This window comes from Geotrypetes seraphini, chromosome 3 (genome assembly GCF_902459505.1).
Source record: "Geotrypetes seraphini chromosome 3, aGeoSer1.1, whole genome shotgun sequence".
Lineage (NCBI taxonomy): Eukaryota > Metazoa > Chordata > Amphibia > Gymnophiona > Dermophiidae > Geotrypetes > Geotrypetes seraphini.
Window position 1 is genome coordinate 230030720 of NC_047086.1, and position 24302 is coordinate 230055021.

Below are 24302 nucleotides of genomic sequence, written 5' to 3' on the forward strand. Positions count from 1 at the left end.
TGTTTTCAAGTTGTAGATTTTATTGTGAAAGATAGAAGGAAGGAGTTGGTGGGAGTGCGGTTATAGGTGGATTTTTGGGGAGGTCGATTTTTTTTTTTTTCCTTGGAGGCTGTTGGTGGCAGGTTGTTGGGTGTGGAGGCTGTGATTTAGAGCAGAGCAAAACTTTAAATTCAAAGTTGGAAAAATCCAAGATGGCTACTATGGGTGCCAATTTTCACTAAAAAAATAGCCTGGGAAAACCAAAGGAACCCTCAAAAATGGCGATTTTGGAATTTTTAGAGATGGAGGAATAGTGCATGCAGGGAAACCACCCAAAACCCCCTTTTCAAGACCACCCCAAAATTCCTAATTCAGGTTGTCAGCCTGTCAAGCCTGTACTCACTGACATGTGCTGAATAGAAAACACTGCAGACTAGTGCTGCCCGATTCAGGAAAAAAAAATTGATTTGATTCGATTCAGCCTATTGAATTGGTTTTTTGATTCAATTTTCCTGCCCAATTGGGTGTTTTTTCCAAACATCCTGGTGGGTTTATTTTATAGCCTCTTCACCCTCTTTGTCTTCTAACCACACTGGCGCTGTGGTGTAAACAAAATAAAGAAACAAAAAAGACTTTTCTTCTCTCTGTTAAATCCTAGCTCACGTTTGCGGTCGAACACCAGCTCTGGCAGGATACACATTTCAAATCTGACATATTGTAATCACAAAACAGAAAATAAAATTAGGTTTTCTACCTTTTGTTGTCTGGTCATTATTCAAATTTTGTTGGTCCCAGGCTCTGGTTGTCTTCTGATAACTTGCTTGCCAGGGTCTCCTTTCTTATTTTTCCGTGCTAACCATCCATCTGCCACCTCTGTACTCCCCTTCTGTCCCCAGGAGGTCTGGCATCTTTCCTTTTTCTCATCTCCCTCCACAGATCCACCTTTTCTTAACTACCCTTTCATCCTGCATCTTTCTCTCCTTCCCCACCACCCCAGGGTCCACTATCTCTTCCTTTCTTTTTCCAACTACCCTCCTATCCAGTATCTCTATCCCCCCTCCACACCATCCCTTGTGTCCAACTTCTCTCCCTTTCTGTTCCTTCCCTCCCTAAATCCCATTGTCCATCATCTCTCTCCCTCTCCTCTATTTTCAGACTCATTTCTCCCCCCCCCAAAGTCCGGCATTTGAACGTCTCTTTGAACCCTCCCTTCCCTCCCTCCGTGTACTTCTACACCAGGGCCCCCCTCCCCTGAAGACCTGCTCGTCTCCCCCCCCCCGGCATCTGGCTTCCACCCCCCTAGCCTCACACACTGTTTACCTTCAAGGAACAGCCTGCAAACAAGATCGCGGTGCTAGCGATCTTTGTACTGCTTCGGAGCTGTTTTCTCTGCCGCAGTCCCGCCCCTCCTCTAATGTCAGGAGGTGGAGGGAACAGCTCAGAAGTAGTACAAAGATCGCTAGCACCGTGATCTTGTTTGCAGGCTGTTTCTCAACGGTAAACAGTGCGGGGAGGCTGGGGGTGGGGGGAAGCGTGTGGCTAGGGGGGTGGAAGCCGGACGCCGGAGACCCGACAGCAGCATTTCTCAACTGACCCTCCCCCTCCCCCTCTAAAGCAGGTGCGGCAGCGGACGGCCAGCAAGAACAGCGCTGCCGCTCCTGCTTTAGAGGGCTAAGGGGGAGGGTCAGCCGAATCAGGAAGCCAATTTTTTTGTTTTGAATCGATTCGAATCGATTCACCCGAAGTGAATCGGTGAACTGATTCGAATTGTGAATCGGGCAGCACTACTGCACACAAAGGTGAAACAGCTCACAGGGAAATCCTCTGCCTCAAAGAACTGGATTGTAAATCTTCTGACTTCCCCACTGGCATGTCCGAGAGTGGCGGATGTATCTGGCCTGAGCTCCTCGGCCAGATACATCCGCCACCCTCAGACATGCCATACGGATGCCTGGCAGAGGAACGCATTCTGGCTCCGGATCCCAGGCGCACCTCCATGGAACCGTGCAGCCTGCGCTCTACCCACTAGTAGATGAACCTGGGGGTGAGTAAGCTCCCAAGGGAACGGTTTCTGAGCCCTGATCTGATGTGCAGGCTGTCCAGGGGGCTTACTGACAAGTAGGGAACCCCCAGAAGCACTTTTCCCAAAGGTCTGCGATCTTCCGCAGTCATGGATGTCCCCACAGGGAACCTCCACAACACGAGGGCGAACAAAGATTAAAATTACGTGAAATAAAACTCAAGCAGGAAAGACAAGCTCCTACAGCCTGGTTTGTAGGAAGAAATACTGAGGGTACAGGGTTTAAGTCTCTGAAGTTTGAGGCTTCCTACAGAATCCTGGCGAGTAGATGGAAATAACCCACTGGTCCTAGAATATAGTGGGATTTTACAAGAAATACATGTTGTAAATAAAATAAATATTAACTGGGTAATATTGCTGAATATTGATAGCTGGCCAGTTCAGTGGCATTTAATCGAGTAAGAGCCTCTCCTGCCTGATTAAGCTCCTTTGAATACAGACCCCAAATATCTAAGTGTACTGCAGTCCAAGCAGCTAAAGATCTGACAAGATGAGAACAAGCAGGTTCACTCTATTCATGAGCATTGACTGCTGCTGTCACTCAGAGCACTTCAGCATGTAAGTGGATGGTAAGGCCCATAGCAGAAACCATAATATATAGTATTGAGAGTTAATGAGACTAAATGTCAAAGTCAAAACAAATGTTCACAACTTGTTAACGCTGATGAGCCATACCAAGCCTGCCCATCTGTACATGTCAAGCACAGCTACAAGTAGTTTTAGGATCTCTGAACTTTTACCTTTCGAGCCTTCTTTTCACTTCTGCTCTGTTTTGCTTTGCTGACCGGTTCTTCATCTATTTCTGCTGCAGCAGCAAGCTAAGGAGGAAAACCACCACCAAAAAAACAAAAACAAAAAACCAACAAATATTTAAAGTTCCCTTGCAGTGTGAGCTCATGCGTGAAGCACAGAAAATTCCACTCAACTGTTCTCAGTTTTATGGACACATTTCCCCTTACAGCTCAGCCATTAGATATTACCTATAAATAATATTCAGAACTCAATGAAGTGAGATGGGCAACATGCATCACCATCTAGTATTTAAGGCATAGGAAAAATGTACAGCCTATATCCTACATTTGTTCTTGCAGCTTTTTTTTAGAAACCAAATCACCTAACAGTTCCTTCTTGTAAACTACACAGGAAAGGATAATGTATGTCCTTCTCAGCAAAGGAATACCAGGAGACACCCACCTGTGCTTGTTGTGTTGATGCGTGTGTCGAGTCCTGTTCTTCCAGCTCTGGTACCGATTCATCACTGTCTGATTCTGTTCCAGAGCCTGATGAGACAAACATGTGTCATATTCCTACTTTGTGTGAAGTGTTGATCATGTGAAATAACATGCAATGGCGTTAAGACTTCCAAAGACATGTCCTGGTGCTACAAACCTTTCCATACATAAAGAAACTCAAGGTAAGCTGAATTGTATAGAGAGCTTTTCAGAAATCCTAGGGCTGCTGAAACAAGCCCAGATCAGAGAAATATTTCCAGAAGTAGTCCTGCAAATCCTCCCCTTCACTATTTTCATCCTGAGTGTTAGCTCCCAAAAATGTTGTAAAAATAATATGTATTATGCAAGTCCAACAAGAAAAGCATCACTGCATATATATTTTTATTTTTAACCTTTATTTCTCTATCTTCAATGTATCTGGGGGATCAGGCAAGAATAAGTATTACAAAGGGAAACCAAACTATTTAGTAGTGCCCTAGAGAAAAGTTTGGTTATTGTGCTAGGAAGCAAAGTTTCCTTGAACACAGACAGTGCCAAGGAACAAGGATCACAATAAGAAAGCCATCAGTTCTCTTTATCTCACCTTGCAAACAGCGCCCAACTGATCTCACACTACCCAATCACATCAATTTGCTTAGGAAACAGATGTACATAAAAATGGAGCATTTAAACCCAAAAAGCTGTTAGCAGAGCCTGAGAGAGCAGTGCTACTCTTTATTAAAAGGAAATTTTACTGATCACCAGAGAGATTACATTTCTCTCCCAGTAGTGAACACGATACCATTCCTCTAAGCACACACTACTTGTCAGTAAGAGAAAAGATTCTGGGTCTCTCACTCCTCTGACTTCACTTGTTTGGGAATTTTTATATTCATGTCTCCATATTCTATCAAACAGCAAGGATACAAACTCACCAAGACAGACCAGGGTCTAAAATTGAAGTGCAGACAAAGCACAGTTACTTACCGTAACAGGTGTTATCCAGGGACAGCAGGCAGATATTCTTGACTGATGGGTGACGGCACCGACGGAGTCCCGGTACGGACACTTTTAGAGTGATTGCACTCTAAGAACTTGGAAAGTTCTGGTAAACCGCACCGCGCACGCGCGAGTGCCTTCCCGCCCGACAGAGGCGCGCGGTCCCCAGTTATGATAAGCCAGCTAAGAAGCCAACCCGGGGAGGTGGGTGGGACGCAAGAATATCTGCCTGCTGTCCCTGGATAACACCTGTTACGGTAAGTAACTGTGCTTTATCCCAGGACAAGCAGGCAGCTATTCTTGACTGATGGGTGACCTCCAAGCTAACAAAAAGAGGGATGGAGGGAAGGTTGGCCATTAGGAAAACAAACTTTGCAAAACAGATTGGCCGAAGTGTCCATCCCGTCTGGAAAATGCGTCCAGACAATAATGAGATGTAAAAGTATGAACTGAGGACCAAGTGGCAGCCTTGCAGATTTCCTCAATGGGCGTGGACCGGAGGAAAGCAACAGACGCTGCCATAGCTCAGACTTTATGGGCTGTTACCGAACCTTCCAGTGTCAGTCCGGTCTGAGCATAACAGAAAGAAATGCACGCTGCCAGCCAATTAGACAACGTACGTTTAGAAACAGGACGTCCTAATTTATTCGGATCAAAAGACAGAAATAGCTGAGGAGCTGATCTGTGGGGTTTTGTGCGCTCCAGATAGTAAGCAAGAGCCCTTTTACAGTCCAAAGTATGCAGAGCCTGTTCTCCAGAATGAGTGTGAGGTTTCGGAAAGAAGACAGGCAGAACAATGGATTGGTTGAGATGGAATTCAGAGACAACCTTAGGGAGAAACTTTGGATGAGTATGCAGAACCACCTTGTCGTGATGAAAGACCGTAAAAGGTGGATCTGCAACTAGTGCATGTAGCTCACTGACCCTCCTGGCAGAGGTGAGGGCGATGAGGAAAAGTACCTTCCAAGTGAGAAACTTGAAAGTGGCAGTAGCCAAAGGTTCAAATGGAGGCTTCATTAAGACGGAAAGAACCACATTAAGATCCCAGATAACAGGAGGTGTTTTAAGAGGTGGTTTAACATTGAAAAGACCCCGCATGAACCTGGACACCAGGGGATGAGCTGAGAGGAGCTTTCCATGGACTGGCTCATGAAATGCCGCAATAGCACTTAAGTGGACTCTGACAGACGAAGACTTGAGGCCAGAGTCAGACAAAGAAAGGAGATAATCCAATAAAGTTTCCACTGCAAGGGAAGTGGGATTATGTTGACGGAGGAAGCACCAGGAAGAGAAACGTGTCCACTTCTGATGGTAACATTGCAAAGTGGCAGGTTTCCTGGAGGCATCCAGAATGGAACGAACAGGCTGAGATAAAAGTGTATCATGAGAAGTCAGCCCGAGAGATACCAAGCTGTCAGGTGCAGAGACTGGAGGTTGGGATGTAGAAGGGTCCCCTGCTGTTGTGTAAGCAGAGAAGGAAACAGAGGAAGAAGAAAGGGCTCCCTGGAACTGAGTTGAAGTAGAAGGGAGAACCAATGTTGCCTGGGCCACCTTGGAGCAATCAGAATCATGGTGGCTCGTTCCCTCTTGAGCTTGAACAAGGTTCTCAGAATGAGAGGCAGAGGAGGGAAAGCATATAGAAACAGATTGGACCAGTCGAGGAGAAATGCATCCGCTGCCAGACGGTGAGGGGTGTAGAGTCTGGAGCAGAAGAGGGGCAGCTGGTGATTGAGAGGGGCTGCAAAGAGGTCTATCTGAGGAGTGCCCCACTGAGTGAAGATGGACTGCAGAGTGAGAGGATCGAGTGACCACTCGTGAGGTTGGAGAACTCTGCTGAGTTTGTCCGCCAAACAATTCTGTTTCCCTTGAATGTAGATAGCCTTCAGGAATAGATGGTGATTTATGGCCCAAGTCCAGATCTTCTGGGCTTCCTGGCACAAGAGGCGAGAGCCCGTCCCACCTTGCTTGTTGATGTAGTACATCGCCACCTGATTGTCTGTGCACAGCAAGAGAACTTGAGGAAAGAGGAGATGTTGGAAGGCCTTGAGGGCATAAAACATCGCTCTGAGTTCCAGGAAATTGATTTGATGTTTCTTTTCCTGGGGTGTCCAAAGACCCTGAGTTTGGAACTCGTTCAAATGAGCCCCCCAGGCATAAGGGGAGGCGTCGGTAGTAATAACCAGTTGATGAGGAGGTAGATGGAACAGAAGACCTCTGGATAGATTTGAGGATATCAACCACCATTGTAGAGACTGACGAAGAGATGATGTTACAGATATGTGTCGTGAGCAGGGATCCATCGCCTGGGACCACTGGTTGGCTAGGGTCCATTGAGGGGTGCGTAGGTGTAGACGTGCAAAAGGGGTGACATGAACTGTAGACGCCATGTGACCCAAGAGAACCATCATGCGCTTGGCAGAGATGGACGTCTGCAGAAGTACCTGTTGACATAGAAATTGAAGCATGAGAAGACGGTTGGAGGGTAGGAACGCTCTCATTAGGACTGTGTCTAGAACTGCTCCAATGAATTGAAGATTCTGAGAGGGAATGAGATGAGATTTGGGTAGATTGATCTCGAATCCCAGCAAACGGAGAAATAGAATGGTCTGGTTGGTGGCCGTGAGAACTGTCTGAGGTGCATCGGCCTTGATCAACCAATCGTCCAGATAAGGAAACACCTGAAGGTGGTGAGTACGAAGGAAAGCAGCTACCACAATCAGGCATTTGGTGAACACTCTTGGAGAGGAGGCAAGACCGAAGGGCAGAACCTTGTACTGGTAGTGACAACGATTGATCATGAAGCGGAGATAATATTCTGGATGCTAGATCGATCGGTATGTGAGTGTATGCTTCTTTGAGATCGAGGGAGCATAGCCAGTTGCCTTGATTGAGAAGGGGGTAAAGAGTGGCCAGAGACAACATTTTGAATTTCTCTTTGACCAAGCATTTGTTGAGGTCCCGAAGATCTAGAATAGGTCTGAGATCTCCTGTTTTTTTGGGGACTAGGAAATAACGTGAATAGAACCCCTGCCCCTTTTGATCTAGAGGAACTTCCTCTATGGCGTTCAGAAGGAGGAGGGATTGAACTTCTTGAAGAAGGAGGGAGGACTGAGGAGAGTTCAAAGCAGACTCTTTTGGAACACTTTGGCCCGGAAGAGTGTGAAAGTTGAGAGTAGCCGTGGCGGATGATGTTGAGGACCCACTGGTCCGAGGTGATGGATTCCCAACGGCTGATGAAGATAGTAAGGCGTCCTCCTATGGGCTGTGGAAGATGGGTAGCAGGATGGAGACTGGCTATGTCCTGGAGAACTAAGTCAAAAGGGTTGAGTGGATTTTTGTGAAGGGGGAGGCTTCACCTGTTGTTGCTGCTGTACTGGTCTAGCAGCTGGCCTCTGTTGTTGTCGCTGACGTCTGGGTTGTTGCTGGGCTTGTGGCAAAGGACGAGCAACAAATCGACGTTGGTAGGCCGACTGTTGGCGAAAAGGCCTGGAAGGTGGGGTTTTCTTTTTGGTTTTGAGGAGAGTATCCCACCTAGTTTCATGTGCCGACAACTTTTGAGTGGTGGAGTCCATGGATTCTCCAAACAGCTCATCCCCTAGGCACGGTGTATTAGCTAGTCGATCTTGATGATTGACATCTAGTTCTGACACTCTGAGCCACGCCAGTCGACGCATAGCCACCGACATAGCTGTAGCCCGAGAGGTCAGCTCAAAGGTGTCATAGATTGACCTGACCATGAACTTCCTAAGCTGCAACAGTGATGAAGTAGTGCGGCGAAAAGCAGATTTTTTACGGTCAGGGAGGTACTTCTCAAAAGTAGTGAGATCTTGAATTAGATGTTTAAGATAAAAGGAGAAGTGGAATGCATAATTCCCTGACCTGTTGGCTAACATGGCATTTTGGTATAGCCGTTTGCCAAATTTGTCCATGGCCTTTCCCTCTCTGCCAGGAGGGACTGAGGCGTACACACTAGCTCCCGTGGATTTTTTCAGAGTGGATTCAACCAAGAGGGACTCATGTGGGAGCTGTGGTTTGTCAAACCCAGGAATTGGGATGACTTTGTATAAGGAGTCCAATTTGCAAGGTGCTCCAGGAATAGTCAAGGGTGTCTCCAAATTCTTGTAAAAGGTCTCTCTCAAGATATCATGGAGAGGTAGCTTGAGATATTCCTTTGGAGGTTGGTCAAAATCCAGTGCTTCAAGAAAAGTTTTGGATTTTTTCGACTCAGCCTCCAAGGGGATAGAGAGAGAGTCACACATCTCTTTTAAAAAGGATGAGAATGAAGATACATCTGGTCTAGAGGAAGGATCTAAAGTAGAAGGATCCTCATCACCAGATGAACATTCCCCTTCAGAGAGCATAGGGTCCTCTGAATCACCCCACAGATCAGGATCTCGAATTTGAAAACTGTGTCGAGAATCTGGAGTGGAGGGATCAAGGTGTCGGGACTTGCGTACCGATTTTCCTGATCTCATAGAGACGGTACCGGGAGATTGTCGTTGCACCGGTGCCGCAGTCTGAACAGCCTGATGCTGAGCAGTCGACTCTGGTGCCAGGACTGGCATGGAAGTAGACTGTGTCGGTGCCGACAAAGAGGAAGCCGAGAGCATAGGCTGTGCAACTATCGGCACCGATGGCTCAGACCGGACCGGTACCGAAAGGTTCGGTACCAGGAGTGCAGGAAGGATTTGTTTTAGCTGAGTTTCCAATTGCACTTGTAAGACGGCAGCAATGCGCTCGTCTAAAGTAGGCACCGGTACCGCTTTTCTCTTCTGCGGTACCTTTGGTGCTGCTCTACACTCCGAAGAGGAACCCGATGTCGAGGGGCTTACCTCTATCGGTGCGGAGCGCTTCCATGGGCGCCTCGCGGTCGGCAGGATTGGGCTCTCTGCTACTTTGACCGGAGGACGCTCCAGCGGGGAAGGCTTCTTAGCCGGCTTACCTGACTGGTGTGGCGCCGACGCGGTATCGCGCGGCGTCGATGAGACGGGTGCCGACTGCGTCGGGATCGAAGTAGGGACCGGTGCCGCCGTGTCCGACATGTCGGTACCGAATAGTAACCGTTGTTGAATCTGACGGTTTTTTAGGGTTCTTTTTTGAAGAGTGGCACAGCGTGTGCAGGTGGATGCCCGATGGTCAGGTCCGAGGCACTGCAAACACCAGTTGTGCGGGTCAGAGTTAGAAATAGGCCTCGCGCACCGCTGGCACTTTTTAAAGCCGGGTTGGGGGGGCATGAACGTAAACACGGCTTCTGCCAAATCGAAGGCCGAGGCCTCGATGGTGGCAGCAGGCCCCGCCGGGCAAAACGAAAAAATAATAAGAAAACCAAAATTCGGTTTTTTTTTTTTTAAAGAAAATAAATAAATAAAAAGAGGGCAACAATATTTCCCAAGAAGTTTACGCGAGCGGGAAGGCGAAAAAATAGAAAAAGTTCAACAGCCGTTGAAACGTGCGTCTTCTTGGCTCCGCGGAAACAAGAAAACTGGGGACCGCGCGCCTCTGTCGGGCGGGAAGGCACTCGCACGTGCGCGGTGCGGTTTACCAGAACTTTCCAAGTTCTTAGAGTGCAATCACTCTAAAAGTGTCCGTACCGGGGCTCCGTCGGTGCCGTCACCCATCAGTCAAGAATAGCTGCCTGCTTGTCCTGGGATAAACTTGTGTACCACAAAAAAAATGGATAGCTACAAGAAAGTGTGCCATGACCTTGGAAGTGCAATACTGTAACTCTCTTACTGAATTCCATGAATACATACCCAAGTTCGGTATTATACGACGTCACAGAGGATCACAGCAGCATGACAAATGCTGCTTATAGGTTCTGAGACAGACTGGACAAAACATTAGACAGAGCAGTGCATGTGTTACCATAAGACACCCTTGAAACATCTGTTACAGAAAACCATGCTTCTTTTGTGCTGTGACTAGATGGCCACTATGGCTGATTAGTAAATGGTGTGCACCAAGGACTGGGGCATTTCCTTTTCAATGCACCACATGAATGTGCAAGACATATAAAACAAGAGAACACTGCTTAGCATTCCAATGAAAAGGTTGTAGTTGCATGCAACAGTTACATACATGGACGAGTCTTTGCATCTTTCATGCAGTAAGGTGGTCAGAATAATTAGTTGCAGGGCAAGAGTACCACAGAGTCCAATGTTTCTGCAACTGGTGCCTACAAACTACTTCTAGGTCACAAAGATTTTGATCCGGTGCCAGTTTTCTCCAAATTCTCTCATTCTACCAATGCTACAAGTAGGTCAGGTGGTACTTGGATCAAGACAAGAATCTCATGACCAGATCTGAATCTGACAAGTACAGTTATTACATAAAATGTTTTTCTAAAAAACACACTTCTGAATAAAAATTCAGCAATCCATTGTTTTGCATGTGTAGAAGTATTATAGAACAAGAGAACAAGTGGAATACTGGGGACTGGAGTGAATTGAACTTATCAGTGCCCTACTGTTGCCCAACATTTACCAGGTGATTTTCATGAACACCCAAACTCTATGCATTAGAAAATAAGATTAAGGTGGAAGCAAACTTATCCATGTGCCACAAAGAGTGAGTTAGTACTCTACAGAAAGTCCCTCTGGTACGCACTCCATGCACACAGTAAAACATGAAGGCAAATACCCTTGTCATTCTTCACCACTGTCTCCTTGGCAAGGGGCACTGGGGCCTTAAGAGGGGGCCCAGCTGGTTTGGGAGATGATATATCCACAAGCACTGGCTGAAAGGGAGTTTCCTCCACAGGTGCCTCTGGAGGGATCAGAGGCGGCAGGTCTTCATCCTCAGTGGCAGCAGAAATCAGGGAGTTAGTTAGAGAGGAAGGTGGTGCTTCAGAAGCTGCAAGAGATGGAAATGAGGGTGGAGAGAAAGGAGCAGGAGGTTCAGGACAGGTCGGTAGTTCTTTAGAAGGTGACAGAACTCCCAGTGGAAGAACAGAGTCAGGAGAGGCAGGCAGAGCTGGAGAAGAAGAAGAAATAGAAGTAGTTTTGTTTGGATTTTCTAGAAGAGGAGAAGAAGAAATAGAAGTCGTTTTGTTTGGAAGACTACATTCAGTTGAAGTGCTTATTGAAGAGTTTACTTCATTGGTAAAGATGGGCACAGCACGGCTTGACATTTGAGCTACAGGCTGGCTTACAAGGCCTGCAAGAGGGACTTCACTGCAAACTGCAGAGTTAGCTTTAGAGGCATCAATTACAGTGTCTACTAGTGTTGGAGTCGCAGGCAACAGTGTAACTTCTGCAGCAATGGGTACATGACAAACTACAACAGTATTCTCTGGATCAGTGTCAGCGGTTGCTGCCACGAGTGAAGTCTCAACCATGGATTTTGCAGTGGCAACTGCAGCAGACACACAGGCATCACCAACAGCTGTGACAGAGTCAAAAAGAGTTAGAGCAAGCAAAGAGTTGTCATCTGGGACAGCAGTATCTGAAGCAAGGCACTGAGGAACTGGCACAGAAGCAGCAAAGGCAACAAAATCAGAGGAAGACACATTCATTATAGCTGGAGATGGGGCAGTGACCTCTGCCAAAAGCAGTGAAACATCTGTATTAGAGGAGGGTGAATGACGCAGTATAGCATCAGCAGAGTCTGAGGCAGATGCTGAAATGGAAACATTAATTGAGAGGGCCATCGATATATCAGAAGCAGGGGCAGGTGAGGCCGGAGGGACCTCAGAAGCAAGGGTAGCAAGCTCCACTAGAGCTTCTGGTGTGGCAGCTTCTACCGTGGCAGTGGAAGCCTCTGCAGCAAGAGGCGCAGGCACAGCAGACTCTACCGTGGCAGTGAAAACATCTACAGCAGGAGGCAAAGGTGCTACAGGTGTAGAACAAACAGCCTCCAAAGGAGCTTCTTGAGTGGCAGGCTCTACAGGTACAGTAGGCACCTCTGTAGTAGGAAGAGCAGGCAGCAGAGAAGTTGCTGGAGTGGCAGGTTCTAAAGGAAGAGTAGAAACCTCTGCAGCAGGACACACAGGAACTACAGATTCTACAGGTGCAGGATCTACAGGAGCTTCTGGAATGGCAGGTGCCACAAGACCTTCTGCAGCAGTGGAAGGCTCTACAGAGAAAGTATGAACCTCAGCAACAGGAGCAGGTTCTACAGGTATATCTAGAATAGCAGTTGGAACCTCTTCAGCAGGAGAAGCAGATTTTAAATGATCTGCTTGAGTAGCAGGTTCTACAAGAGCAGTAGGAACCTCTTCAGCTGCTGGAGTGGCAGGAACCACAGAAACTTCTGGAACAGAAACAGCAGGTTCCATAGTAGCTTCTCTAATGGCAGGCGGAACCTCTGAAGCAAGAGGTGCAGTTACAGACTCAACAGGAGAAAGATCCACAAGACCTTCTGCAGCAGTAGCAAGCTCTACAGAGTGAATAAGAACCTCTGCAACAGGAATAGGCTCCACAGAAGCAGGGGTCAGAGGAGCAGTATGAACTTCTTCAGCAGGAGGTGCAAGCATCAGAGTATCTGCTAGTTCTACTGGAGCAGAAGCCTCTTCAGCAGGATGAGCAGGCTCTAAAGCAGCTGCTGGAATGGCAAGGGCCACAGAAACCTCTGCAACAGAAGCAGCAAGCTCCATAGGAACTTCTCTAGTGGTGAGCATCTCTGCAGTTGGTGCAGATTCTTTGGACTGTAGAGCAGAATCTATAATAGTTTCTGGAGTGGCCGGAGCCACAAGAGGCTCTACAGCTGGAATAGGAACCAGTGCAACAGGAGTAGGCTCCACAGGAGCATCTACAACATCAGTAAGAATCTCTTCAGCAGGAGGTGCAGGCATCAGAGGAACTGCTAGTTCTACTGGAGCAGCAGAAGCCTCTTCAGCAGGATGATCAGGCTCTAAAGCAGCTGCTGGAGTGGCAAGGGCCACAGAAACCTCTGCAACAGAAGCAGCAGGCTCCATAGGAACTTCTCTAGTGGTAAGCACCTCTGCAGTTGGTGCAGATTCTTTGGACTGTACAGGAGCAGGAGCCACAAGACCTTCTGCAGCAGTGGCAGACTCTACAGCTGGAATAGGAGCCTTTTCAGCAGGAGGTGCAGGCATCAGAGGAACTGCTAGTTCTACTGGAGCAGCAGAAGCCTCTTCAGTAGGAGGTGCAAGCTGTAAAACAGCTGCTGGAGTGGCAAGAGCCACAGAAACCTCTGCAACAGAAGCAGCAGGTTCCATAGGAACTTCTCTAGTGGTAATCACCTCTGCAGTTGGTGCAGATTCTATGGACTGTACAGGAGCAGAATCTATAGTAGTTTCTGAAGTGGCCAGAGCCACAAGAGGCTCTACAGCTGGAATAGGAACCACTGCAACAGGAGTAGGCTCCACAGGAGCATCTACAGCAGCAGTATGAATCTCTTCAGCAGGAGGTGCAGGCATCAGAGGAACTGCTAGTTCTACTGGAGCAGCAGAAGCCTCTTCAGCAGGATGAGCAGGCTCTAAAGCAGCTGCTGGAGTGGCAATAGCCACAGAAACCTCTTCAACAGAAGCAGCAGGTTCCATAGAAACTTCTCTAGAAGTAGGCTCTATAGGGGTGGAAGGAGCCTCTGCAAGTGATGGTGCAGACAATATGAACTCTATAGGAGCAGGATCCACAATATCTTCTGCAGCAGTGGCAAGCTCTACAAAAGGAGTATGAACCTCTGCAATGGGAGTAGGCTCCACAGGAGCATCTAGAGAGGCAGTTGGCACCTCCTCAGCAGGAGAATCAGGTTCTAAAGGATCTGCTTGAGTGGTAGCTTCAGCAGGAGATGCATGCATCAGAGGGACTGCTAGCTCTACTGGAGCAGGAGCCTCTTCAGCAGGATGAGCAGGCTCTAAAGGAGCTGCTGGAGTGGCAGGGACCACAGAAATCTCTCCAACAGAAGCAGCAGGCTCCATAGGAGCTTCTCTAATGGCAGGCTCTACAGGTGCAGTAGGAGCCTCTGCAGCAAGAGAAGTTGATTCTAAAGAATCTGTTGGAGTTGCAGGCTCTATAGGAACAGTAGGATCCTCTGCAGCAAGAGGCACAGGCACAACAGACTCAACAGAAGTAGGAGGCTCTATAAGTGCAGTAGGAGCTTCTGAAGGTGTTGGTGCAGACACTATGGATTCTACAAGAGCAGGAATCACAAGACCTTCTGCAGCAGTGGCAGGCTCTACAGAGGAAATATGAACCTCTGTAACTGAAGTAGGCTTCATAGGAGCATCTAGAGTAGCAGTAGGAACCTCTTCAGCAGGAGTAGCAGGTTCTACAGGAGCAATAGAAACCTCTTCAGTAGGACAAATAGGTTCTAGAGGAACTACTGGAGTGGCAGGGACCACAGAAACTGCAACAGAAGCAGCAGGCATCAGTGGGACTGCTAGCTCTACTGGAGCAGGAGCCTCTTCAGCAGGATGAGCAGGCTCTAAAGGAGCTGCTGGAATGGAAGGTACCACAGAAATCTCTGCAACAGAAGCAGCAGACTCCATAGCAACTTCTCTATTGGTAGCCTCTAGTGGGGCAATAAGAGGTGCAGGCACTACAGACTTTACATGAGTAGGATCCATAGAAGCTTCTGGAGTGGCAGGGGCCACAGGACCAGCTAGAGCAGTAGCAGGCTCTACAGAGGAAATAGGAACTTCTGCAACAGGAGCGGCTAGCTGAACTGGAACAGTAAGAACATCTTCAGCAAAATAAGCAGGCTCTAAAAGAGCTGCTGGAGTGGCACGGACCACAGAAATCTCTCCAACAGAAGCAGCAGACTCTATAGGAACCTCTGCAGCAAGAGAAACAGGTTCTAAAGGATCTGCTGGAGTGGCAAGCTCTACAGGAATAGTAGGGACCTCTGCAGCAAGAGGTACAGGCACTACAGACTCAATTGAAACAGGACCCGCAAGACCACTTGTAGCAGTGGCAGGCTCTACAGAGTGACTAGGAACTTCTGCAATAGGAGTAAATTCCATAGAAGCATCTATAGTAGGAGGGGTCAGAGAAGCAGTAAGAACCTCTTCAGCAGAAGGCACAGGAATCAAAGGAGCATCTAGCTCTAATAGAGCAGTAGGAACAGGCTCTACAGAAGCTTCTGGAGTGGCAGGGGCCACAGAAACCTCGGCAACAGAAAAAGCAGGCTCCATAGGGGTAGTAGGAGCTTCTGCAGCAGGATAATCAGGTTTTAAAGGATCTGAGGAAGTGGCAGGTTCTACAGAAGCTGTAAGAGTAGGATCCATGGGACCTTGTGTAGCGGTAGAAGGCTCCACAGAGGGAGTAGGAATTTCTGTACCAGACGTAGGATGTGAAGGACCTGCTGGAGTAGTAAGGACTACAGAAACCTCTCCAACATAAGCAGTAGGCTCTAAAGGAACCTTTCTAGTGGCAGATTCCACAGGGGCAGTAGAAATCTCTGCAGTTGAAGGAACAGGTACCAGAAGATATACTGGAGTGGCAGTATGCATCTTTGCAGCAGGCGTAGAATCCACAGGAGATTCTGGATTGAGAGGGGCTAGAAGGGTAGAAGGAACCTCTTCAGCAGGAGGCACAGGCACCAAAAGAGGTGCTAAAGAGGAAAGTTCTACAGGCACTACAGATGCATTAGGAACCTCTGAAACAGAAGGAGCAGGCTCTACAGAAACTGCTGGAGTGGCAGGCACCACAGGAACCTCTGCAGCAGAAACAAGTGGCTCTGCAAGGGTGGTAGGAACCTCTGGAGCCTGCTCCTTCTGCTCCAGAGTTGCTGCTAGAGTGGAAGGCACCATAGGAACATCTGTAGCAGGGTCCAGAGAAGCTGCTATAGAGGCAGGCACTACAGGTGCTGTAGGACCCTCCGCAGCACAAGGAATAGGCTCCAGAGAAGCTCCTGGATTGGCATGTACCACAGGAACACCTGCTGAAGTAGCAGGCAGCTCCAAAACTACTCGAGTATCAGGCACTACAGAGGCAATGGGACCTTCTGAAGCCTGCTCCTTCTCCTCCAGAGGAGCTGCTGGAATGGTAGGGACCATAGAGACAATAGGTACTACACTGATCTCTGTAGCAGAGACCATAGGGACAACAGGAAGTGCTTTTACAGTAATTGGAACATCTTTCAAGAGGGGTAAATCTGGTATATTCTGCCAAATTTCAGTGACACTGTGTACATTTAATGTTGAGGCATCTGGTATCTCTGCTTTATGGCTCTTGTGTACATCCAAGACAGTGTTATGAAGGTGCTTTTCAGCAGGCAGTGAAGGCATAAGCAGAGTATGAGAAGCAGGATGAGTGGTAATGGTATGCAGCAGAGCAGGGCATTCTGGTACATCCTGACGTGTCAGTTGAGAAAGTGGATTAGAAGGAAGCAAGAGAAATGGGATTTCAGCAGAAGAAAGCACCAAGTTTGGCTTGTTAGTGCAATCAGATACCAAGGCGGTTTTTGAAGTTGAAGAAACAGATAGAATAGCTTATATACAAAACACAGACCAGGTATTTTGAAAAGAAAAAGAAAAAAGGGAAAAAAAAATTAATCAAATCTATACAATGAACTGATGCAAATGTGTTCTAGCTAGAAAATATATTTAAAAGCTGCTTTTTTTCCTCTTCTTTTTAAAAATATACAGTCAGCATTTAAACAGCAGCACCTAGTGGCCAGATTCAGGGTACATGCATACCAGGTTCTGGAAGAAACCCCAGTCTTGGATTAATACTGCCATAAAGCACAGTTACTTACCTATAACAGGTGTTATCCAAAGACAGTAGTCAGATATTCTTACATGTAAGTGACATCATCCACACAGCCCAGTATGGGCAGTGCAAAAGTGCAGTGTCACTTTGAAAATTTTCAAAGTCTTGAGGCTGCCTGTATTATGCATGCACTGGTGCCTTCCTACCTGTCAGCTCACGGGACCATCAGTTCAATAAATAAAATAAAATAATAATAATAAAAAAAGGCTAAGAAACCAACTAGGGGAGGAGGGATGGTCATGAGAAAATCTGCCTGCTGTCCTCGGATAACACCTGTTACAGGTAACTGTGCTTTATCCTAGGACAAGCAGGCAGCATATGCTCACTTGTAGGACTCTAGCTGAACTACAGAGTTGGTGGGTAGTTGGCCTGTAAACAGAGAATACATTTTGTAGAACTGCTTGGTCAAACTGACTATCTCATCTGGAATAATTCTCCAAACGGTAGTGAGATGTGAAGGTATGAAATGAGAACCAGGTAGCTGCTTTATAGATGTCCTCAATGGGAGTGAATCGTAAATGAGCTACTGAGGTTGCCATTGCTGTGTATGCGACACGGTCATCCAGAGTTAGCCCAGCCCGAGCATAGCAAAAGGATATACAGTCCGCAAGCCAGGTAGATATGGCTTTATTGGCAATGGGAGCTCCCAGTCTGTTAGGATCAAATGACAGAACAGCTGAGTGAAGTTCTGTGAAATTTTGTATGATCCAAGTATTAATCAAGAGCGTGTTTACAGTCCAGGATATCTAGAGCCGCCTCACCAGGATGGAATGTGGTTTCTGGGGGGGGAGGAAAACAGGTAACAACGGACTGGTTGAGGTGAAATTCCAAGACATCCTTAGGGAGGAATTTTGGATGGATGCGAAGAACCACTTTCATAGTAAAAACTCAAGCTTGAAGCTTGCTGACTTGGCATGCCAAGGTGATGCAGAGCAGAAATACAACTTTCCAGGTTAGAAACTTCCAACGATGTAGATGAAAGAGGCTCAGATGGTGGTTTCATAAGGACAGATGACATTAAGGTCCCAAATCACTCAATCAAAAATTACAAAGACTAGGGGACACGAAATTACAGGGAAATACTTTTAAAACCAATAGGAGAAAATATTTTTTCACTCAGAGAATAGTTAAGCTCTGGTACATGTTGCCAGAGCTTGTGGTAAGAGCAAATAGCGTAGCTGATTTTAAGAAAGGTTTGGACAATTTCCTGGAGGAAAGTCCACAAGTCTATTATTGAGAAACACATGGGGGGAAAGCCACTGCTTGCCCTGGATCAGTAGCATGGAATGTTGCTACTCCTTGGGTTTCAGCCAGGTACTAGGAACCTGGATTGGCCCACCATAAGAATGGGCTACTGGGCTTGATGGACCATTGGTCTGACCCAGTAAGGCTTTTCTTATGTTCTTATCACTGGTGGTGGCTTGATTGGAGGATTGGAGTGAAGGCCCTTCATAAATCTAGACATCATGGGGGTGTGATAAGGTTTGTTATCCAGAGGCATGAAATGCCGTTATTGCACCAAGTTGAACTCTTACACTAACTCTGTTCTTAAAACTAGGACACAAAACCGGATTAAGCATCTTGAGATTACACCAGGTTGTGAAGCATGTCTATTTAAAATGACATTGTTGTGTCTTCTAGAAGCTTCAATATCAGAATACTGGCTTTGAGAATCTGAAAGGTCTAATGATGCGGGGGGGGGGGGTCAGATACCATTCTGTGAGAGCTAAAGAGTCAAGATTAGGATGTAGAAGAAAGCCCTCGTTCTGCATCAGCAACGTTGGAAAGGTTGATAGAGAAATGGGTTCCTAAACACTTATTGCAGGAGAAGAGGGGGCAACCGAGGAGCTATTAGGATCATGTTGGCTTGCTCCTGGTGACACTTGAAACAAATCTTTGTTAACAAAGGAATTGAAGGGAATGCATAAAGAAATTTGTTCTGCCAGTTGAGAAGAAACGCGTCCAACTCCAGGCAACTGGGAGTGTAGATTCTGAAGTAAAATAGTGGAAGTTTGTGATTCGCAGGGGAGGGGGGACACAAATAGGTCCCAATTCTGGCATTCCCAAGTCTTGGAAGACCCAGTGGAGAATGTTGGAATTGAGAGCCCACTCGTGCAGTTATAGAAGTCTGTTCAACCTGTCAATCAGAATATTGTGTTTTCCTTCTAAGTAAACTGCTTTTTGGAAGATGTTGAGAGTGCTTGCCCAATTCCAGATTTGAATTGTTTGCTGGCAGAGATGGCAAGATCCTGTACCTCCTTATTTGTTCATGTAGTACATGGCCAGTGGCGTACCAAGGGGGGGGCGGGGGGGGGGCGGTCCGCCCCGGGTACCAAGCCCTGAGGGGGTGCTCCCGGTCCGGTCCAGTTACCCCCCCTGCGCCGGGTGTCGCGTCTGGAAACAGCCTGCAGCAAGATCGCGATGCCAGAGATCTTTGCCTGCTTCGACTGTTTCCTCCGCCACGGTCCTGCCCCTCCTCTGATGTCAGAGGAGGGGCGGGACCGCGGCGGAGGAAACAGCCGAAGCAGGCAAAGATCTCTGGCATCGCGCGATCTTGTTGCAGGCTGTTTCCCCAGGGCAGTAGCGTACCAAGGGGGGCGAGGGGGAGGTCCATCCCGGGTGCCGCCTTAGGGGGGGGGTGCACAGCTGGCCCGGTCCCTATCGCGCTCCTACCCTCCCAGCGAAAGCAGCATCGGCGCCATTATCGAAAAAGGTAATGGCGCCAGGCCTTGGAGCACCAAGGCAGACCGCTTCTCCCCCCTCCCAGCCGAAACCCCGCTGACCATCCTATCTCTCCTCCCCCAAGTGAACCTTTCCGACCCTCCCAGCGAAAGCAGCAAACCTCCCTCCAGTAGCGTCGGCTTTATCCTCCCTCTGCCGCACGTCATCAGTAACGCGGCAGAGGGAGGAGAAAGCCACGAAGGAGGTTTGCTGCTCTCGCTGGGAAGGTCGGAAAGGTTCACGGGGGGGGGAGATAGGAGGGTCAGCGGGGGTTCGGCTGGGAGGGGGGAGAAGCGGACTGCCTCGGTGCTCCATTACCTTCTTCGGGCAGCAGCAGCGTTTACAATTCGCTGCTGTTGCCGGCTTCAGGCCTTGTTCTCTGCCTGGTCCTGCCTACTTCCAGTTTTCATGAAGACAGGACCCGACAGAGAGGAAGGCCTGAAGCGGGCAACAGCAGTGAATTGTGAATGCTGCTGCTGCCCGATGAAGTTCAGGACATCAGGACATCGGGGAAGGAGCAGGGAGAAATCGGCTGCTGGCTTGGGGGTGAGGGTAGGGAAAGAATCGTGGAAGTGGAGAAATCGGCACGATGGCTTTGTGCGGGCTAGGGGGAGAGAGAAAGAAAGGAAAAAATAAAGAGGGGGGGCCAGGGGGAGAGAGAAAGAAAGGCAGAAATAAAGAGGGGTCAGGGGGAGAGAGAAAGAAAGGCAGAAAGAAAGAGGGGGACCAAGGGGAGAGAAAGAAAGGCAGAAATAAAGAGGGGGTCAAGGGGGAGAGAAAGAGGAGGGCCAGGGGGAGAGAGAAAGAAAGGCAGAAAGAAAGAGGGGGACCAAGGGGAGAGAAAGAAAGGCAGAAATAAAGAGGGGGGCCAGGAGGAGAGAGAAAGAAAGGCAGAAATAAAGAGGGGAGCCAGGGGGAGAGAGAAAGAAGAAGGACCAGAAGAAGGACCAGAGACTCATGAAATCACCAGACAAAAAAGTAGGAAAAATGATTTTATTTTCAACTTAGTGATCAAAATGTGTCCGTTTTGAAAATTTATATCTGCTGTCTATATTTTGCACTATGGCCCCCTTTTACTAAACTGCAATAGAGTTTTTTAGCGCAGGGAGCCTATGAGCGTCGAGAGCAGCGTGGGGCATTCAGCGCAGCTCCCTACGCTAAAAACTGCTATCGCAGTTTAGTAAAAAGGGAGGGGGAATATTTGTCTATTTTTGTATAGTTGTTACTGAGGTGACATTGCATAAAGTCATCTGCCTTGACCTCTTTGAAAACCCGCGGAATATAAATGATAATTAACATTTTCTCTGCGTACAGCGTGCTTTGTGTTTTTAAAATTTTATTGTTGGTAGATCATTTTGACTTGGCCACAAAGGTAAGGGGGAGGGAGGGAGGGGAACTGCTGAAAGACATCTAGTAATCCTTGCAGGCTTGACTGCAGGGAATTATTTTTGTAAAATCATGTTTTGTTATGTGACTGGCATTATCTAGACTTTAATTTCTATGAATGAATAGAATGAAAATGATATAAAATTACTTGCTTGTTTTTATGTGCGTGCGCTGAAGGAAAGTGGAGAGAGAGTGGGCTGAGGATGCTGAAGGGAAATGGGGAAGAGAGTGGGGAGAAGACGCTGATTTATAAATTGACAATTGTACAGAATATTGTTTCTTTTTATACTTTAATATAAACAATTCAAGGCTTGTGTGGATGGAATCAGGTGGTTTGCGGGGATGGGGACCGAGCTTACGGGGATTAGTCCAATAAAATGGTATTTTTTTATTTCTCATTATTTGTTTTATTTTTATTTGTTAATTTATAAAGTGGTGATTGTTATGTATCAGTTTTTTCAAATTTACATCTACTGTCTTTATATTTTGCACTGTATTAGAGGACATGTGTTACTGTTTTTTGTGGTGTTGCATTGTATCCAGGGTCTGGTTTCTTGGCGGATCAGTTTAACTTTTGTCTACATATTTCTATTTTTAGTTTGTGATTATTCCATTTTGGGCGAGGGTGTATCTCTGTTCTGTGTGTTCTGAAAAAGACATAGTTTTCAGTTGGCATTGACTACAGGACCATTGACTGTGCGGGATCTGGCTTGTTTAGTTTTACAATGTATGTGTTGGTGTTCTAGTGCTCACTGCAATGTTTAAGATGCAGCCTTTTCCTAGGTACACTCTTGTGGTGCGATATGTAGATTGGTACTAAAAATCATATTTTTCATATAGATGGGGGGGGGGTGTCAAAAAAATGATGGGCCCCGGGTGCCACATACCCTAGGTACGCCACTGTACATGGCTACTTGGTTGTCTGAATCAGAACTACTACCAATGGAGCCATTTCAATAATGGTGTTATTGCTCGGAGCTCTAGGAGATTTGTGTGCAATGTCTCTATTGGGTGCTCCAGGAGCCCTTCTAGATGGATTCCCCATCTGAACATGGATGCATCTGTTAATACTTTCTGATGAGTTGGAGTCTGAAAAATGTGGCCTCTGGTTAGACTGATGCAGAAAAGCCACCAGAGCAGAGACTGATGAAGTTCGGATGGTACTTAATCTTCAAAGATAATGTTCTGTAAAACTGAGAACACTGGGACAACAGAGTCCACTGAGGAATCTTGAGGTGTAGATGAGCAAATGATGTCACAAAACTGTGGATGAAATGTCACCTAGCAAACATAGCATTTGGTGTGCAGCAACTGTCTGGTGAGCTGACAGTTTGGCAGATCTGAAGGTGGTTTTGGAGCCTCTGCTGTGGTAGAAAGGCATGGGCTTGTGTGGTGCCTAGGAGTGCTCCAAGGAATTCCAGAACTTTGTGTAGGTGTGACTTTTCGTAATTGCAAAACCCAGAAGTTTCAGAAGATGCACTGTGGATTTGATTGCTACTTGTGCTGCCTGTGGAATAGGAACTTATCGACCAGTTGTCTAGATAAGGGAAAACCTGGAAGCCATATGAGCGAAGCGGAGCCACCACTACTAAGCATTTTGTGAACACTCTGGGTGCTGAAACAGAGTCTAAATGGGAGTACCTTGTATCAGAAGTGATGTATTCCTATTCGGAAACGAAGATAGGAATGTGGGTGTAAGCTTCCTTGAAATCTAGAGAGCAGAGTCAATCATTCATTTCCAACAGTGGAAGAAGGTCTCCCAGAGAGACCATATGAAACCTCTCCCTCAAGTACTTGCTGAGCACTCACAGGTCTAGGATTGGGCATACACCTCTGGTCTATTTCGGTATGAGGAAATATTTGAAACAGACTCCCCTGCCTGTCTCCGGCACTAGGACTTTTTCTATAGTGTTAGCTGAAGAAGAGCCGAGAGCTCGTTGTGAATTCAAGAGTTTAAATTAAACATTTTGTGCAAAGAAATATTTTCTCCAGTCTGTTTTTAAATCTACTACTTTGTAGCTTCATCGCATGTCCCCTAGTCCTAGTACTTTTGGAAAGAGTAAACAAGCGATTCACATCTATCCTTTCCACTCCCTTTTTTCATTTGTTGTTTTTATCTGTACCTTTTCTAATTCTGCTACATTTTATTTTGAGACACAGTGACCAGAATCGCAAACAGTATTCTAGGTGTGGCCATACCACAGAGCGATACAATGGCACTATAACATTTGTTTTTCATTCCTTTCCTGGTAATTCCTAACATTCTATTTGTTCTCTTAGCCACCACTGCCGAACATTGAGCCAATGGTTTCAAAGTATCCTCAGATCCTTTTCCTAGGCAGCAACTCCCAATATGGAGCCCTGCATCATATAGCTATAGTTTGGGTTCCTCTTTTCCATATGCATCACTTGCTCACATTAAACGTCAGCTGCCATTTTGATGCCCGGTCTCACAAGGTCCTCTTGCAATTTTTCACAATCCTCTTCCTATTGAACACTGAGTCATCAGCAAAATGTAATTCCAACTAGTTATTCCCATCTTTAGATCATTGATAAATGTGGGAAAAAGCAGCAGTTCCAACACAGCTCCCTAGGAACCCCCCCCCCCCTATTTACCCTTCTCCACTGGAGAATATTAACCATTTAAACCTACTTTTGTTTTCTATTTTTCAAGCAGTTCTTAATCCATAATAGGACTACCTCCTATCCTATGACTTTCTAATTTCCTCAGAAGTCTTTCATGAGATACTCTGTCAAATGCCTTTTGAAAATCCAAATATACGCTATCAACTGGCTCAACTTTATCCATGTTCAAAGAAATACAGTAGATTGGTGAGGCAAGATTTCCCTTGACTAAATCCATGTTGTTTTCTCTCATATGTTCTGTCATTTTATTCTTTATGCCCGGAACTTACAGACTCATCAGTCTATAATTTCCTGGATCACCTCTAGTACCCTGGTGGGAGATGAAAGAACTCTTGGAGGATGGACTGGGGGCCTTTTCTGAAGATGGAAAGTAACCTTGCTTGATTATTCGAGGGACCCAACTGTCTGATGTTATCAGGGCCCACCTATGGTAGTAATGGATTAGACCAAGGGTTCTTAACCTATGGTCCATGGATGGGTTGCAGGGGTTCCATGAGGGTCAGATACAAATTAATATTTATATTCACTATACAGCCTCACAATAATAATGTTGATTTTTCTCACAGATAACGAGAGTAGATGTAATAATAATAATAACAACTTTAT

The 24302-nt window shown here is 46.8% G+C and overlaps 1 protein-coding gene across 31 annotated transcripts in view; it reads right to left on the reverse strand.

Moving 5' to 3' along the window:
* NACA (nascent polypeptide associated complex subunit alpha) overlaps positions 1-24302 on the reverse strand; it is a 120635-nt gene that overhangs the window by 28497 nt on the left and 67836 nt on the right. For 13 of the 31 annotated variants that reach the window (XM_033939362.1, XM_033939360.1, XM_033939357.1 and 10 more), the window contains 3 exons: positions 10909-16662; positions 3254-3339; positions 2800-2877 (listed from right to left, as the gene is read on the reverse strand). In XM_033939362.1, coding sequence (XP_033795253.1) covers positions 2800-2877; positions 3254-3339; positions 10909-16662 — 5918 coding nt within the window. The remainder of the gene's footprint in view (positions 1-2799; positions 2878-3253; positions 3340-10908; positions 16663-24302) is intronic. The other 18 variants (XM_033939384.1, XM_033939373.1, XM_033939377.1 and 15 more) reach the window with 3 other exon arrangements.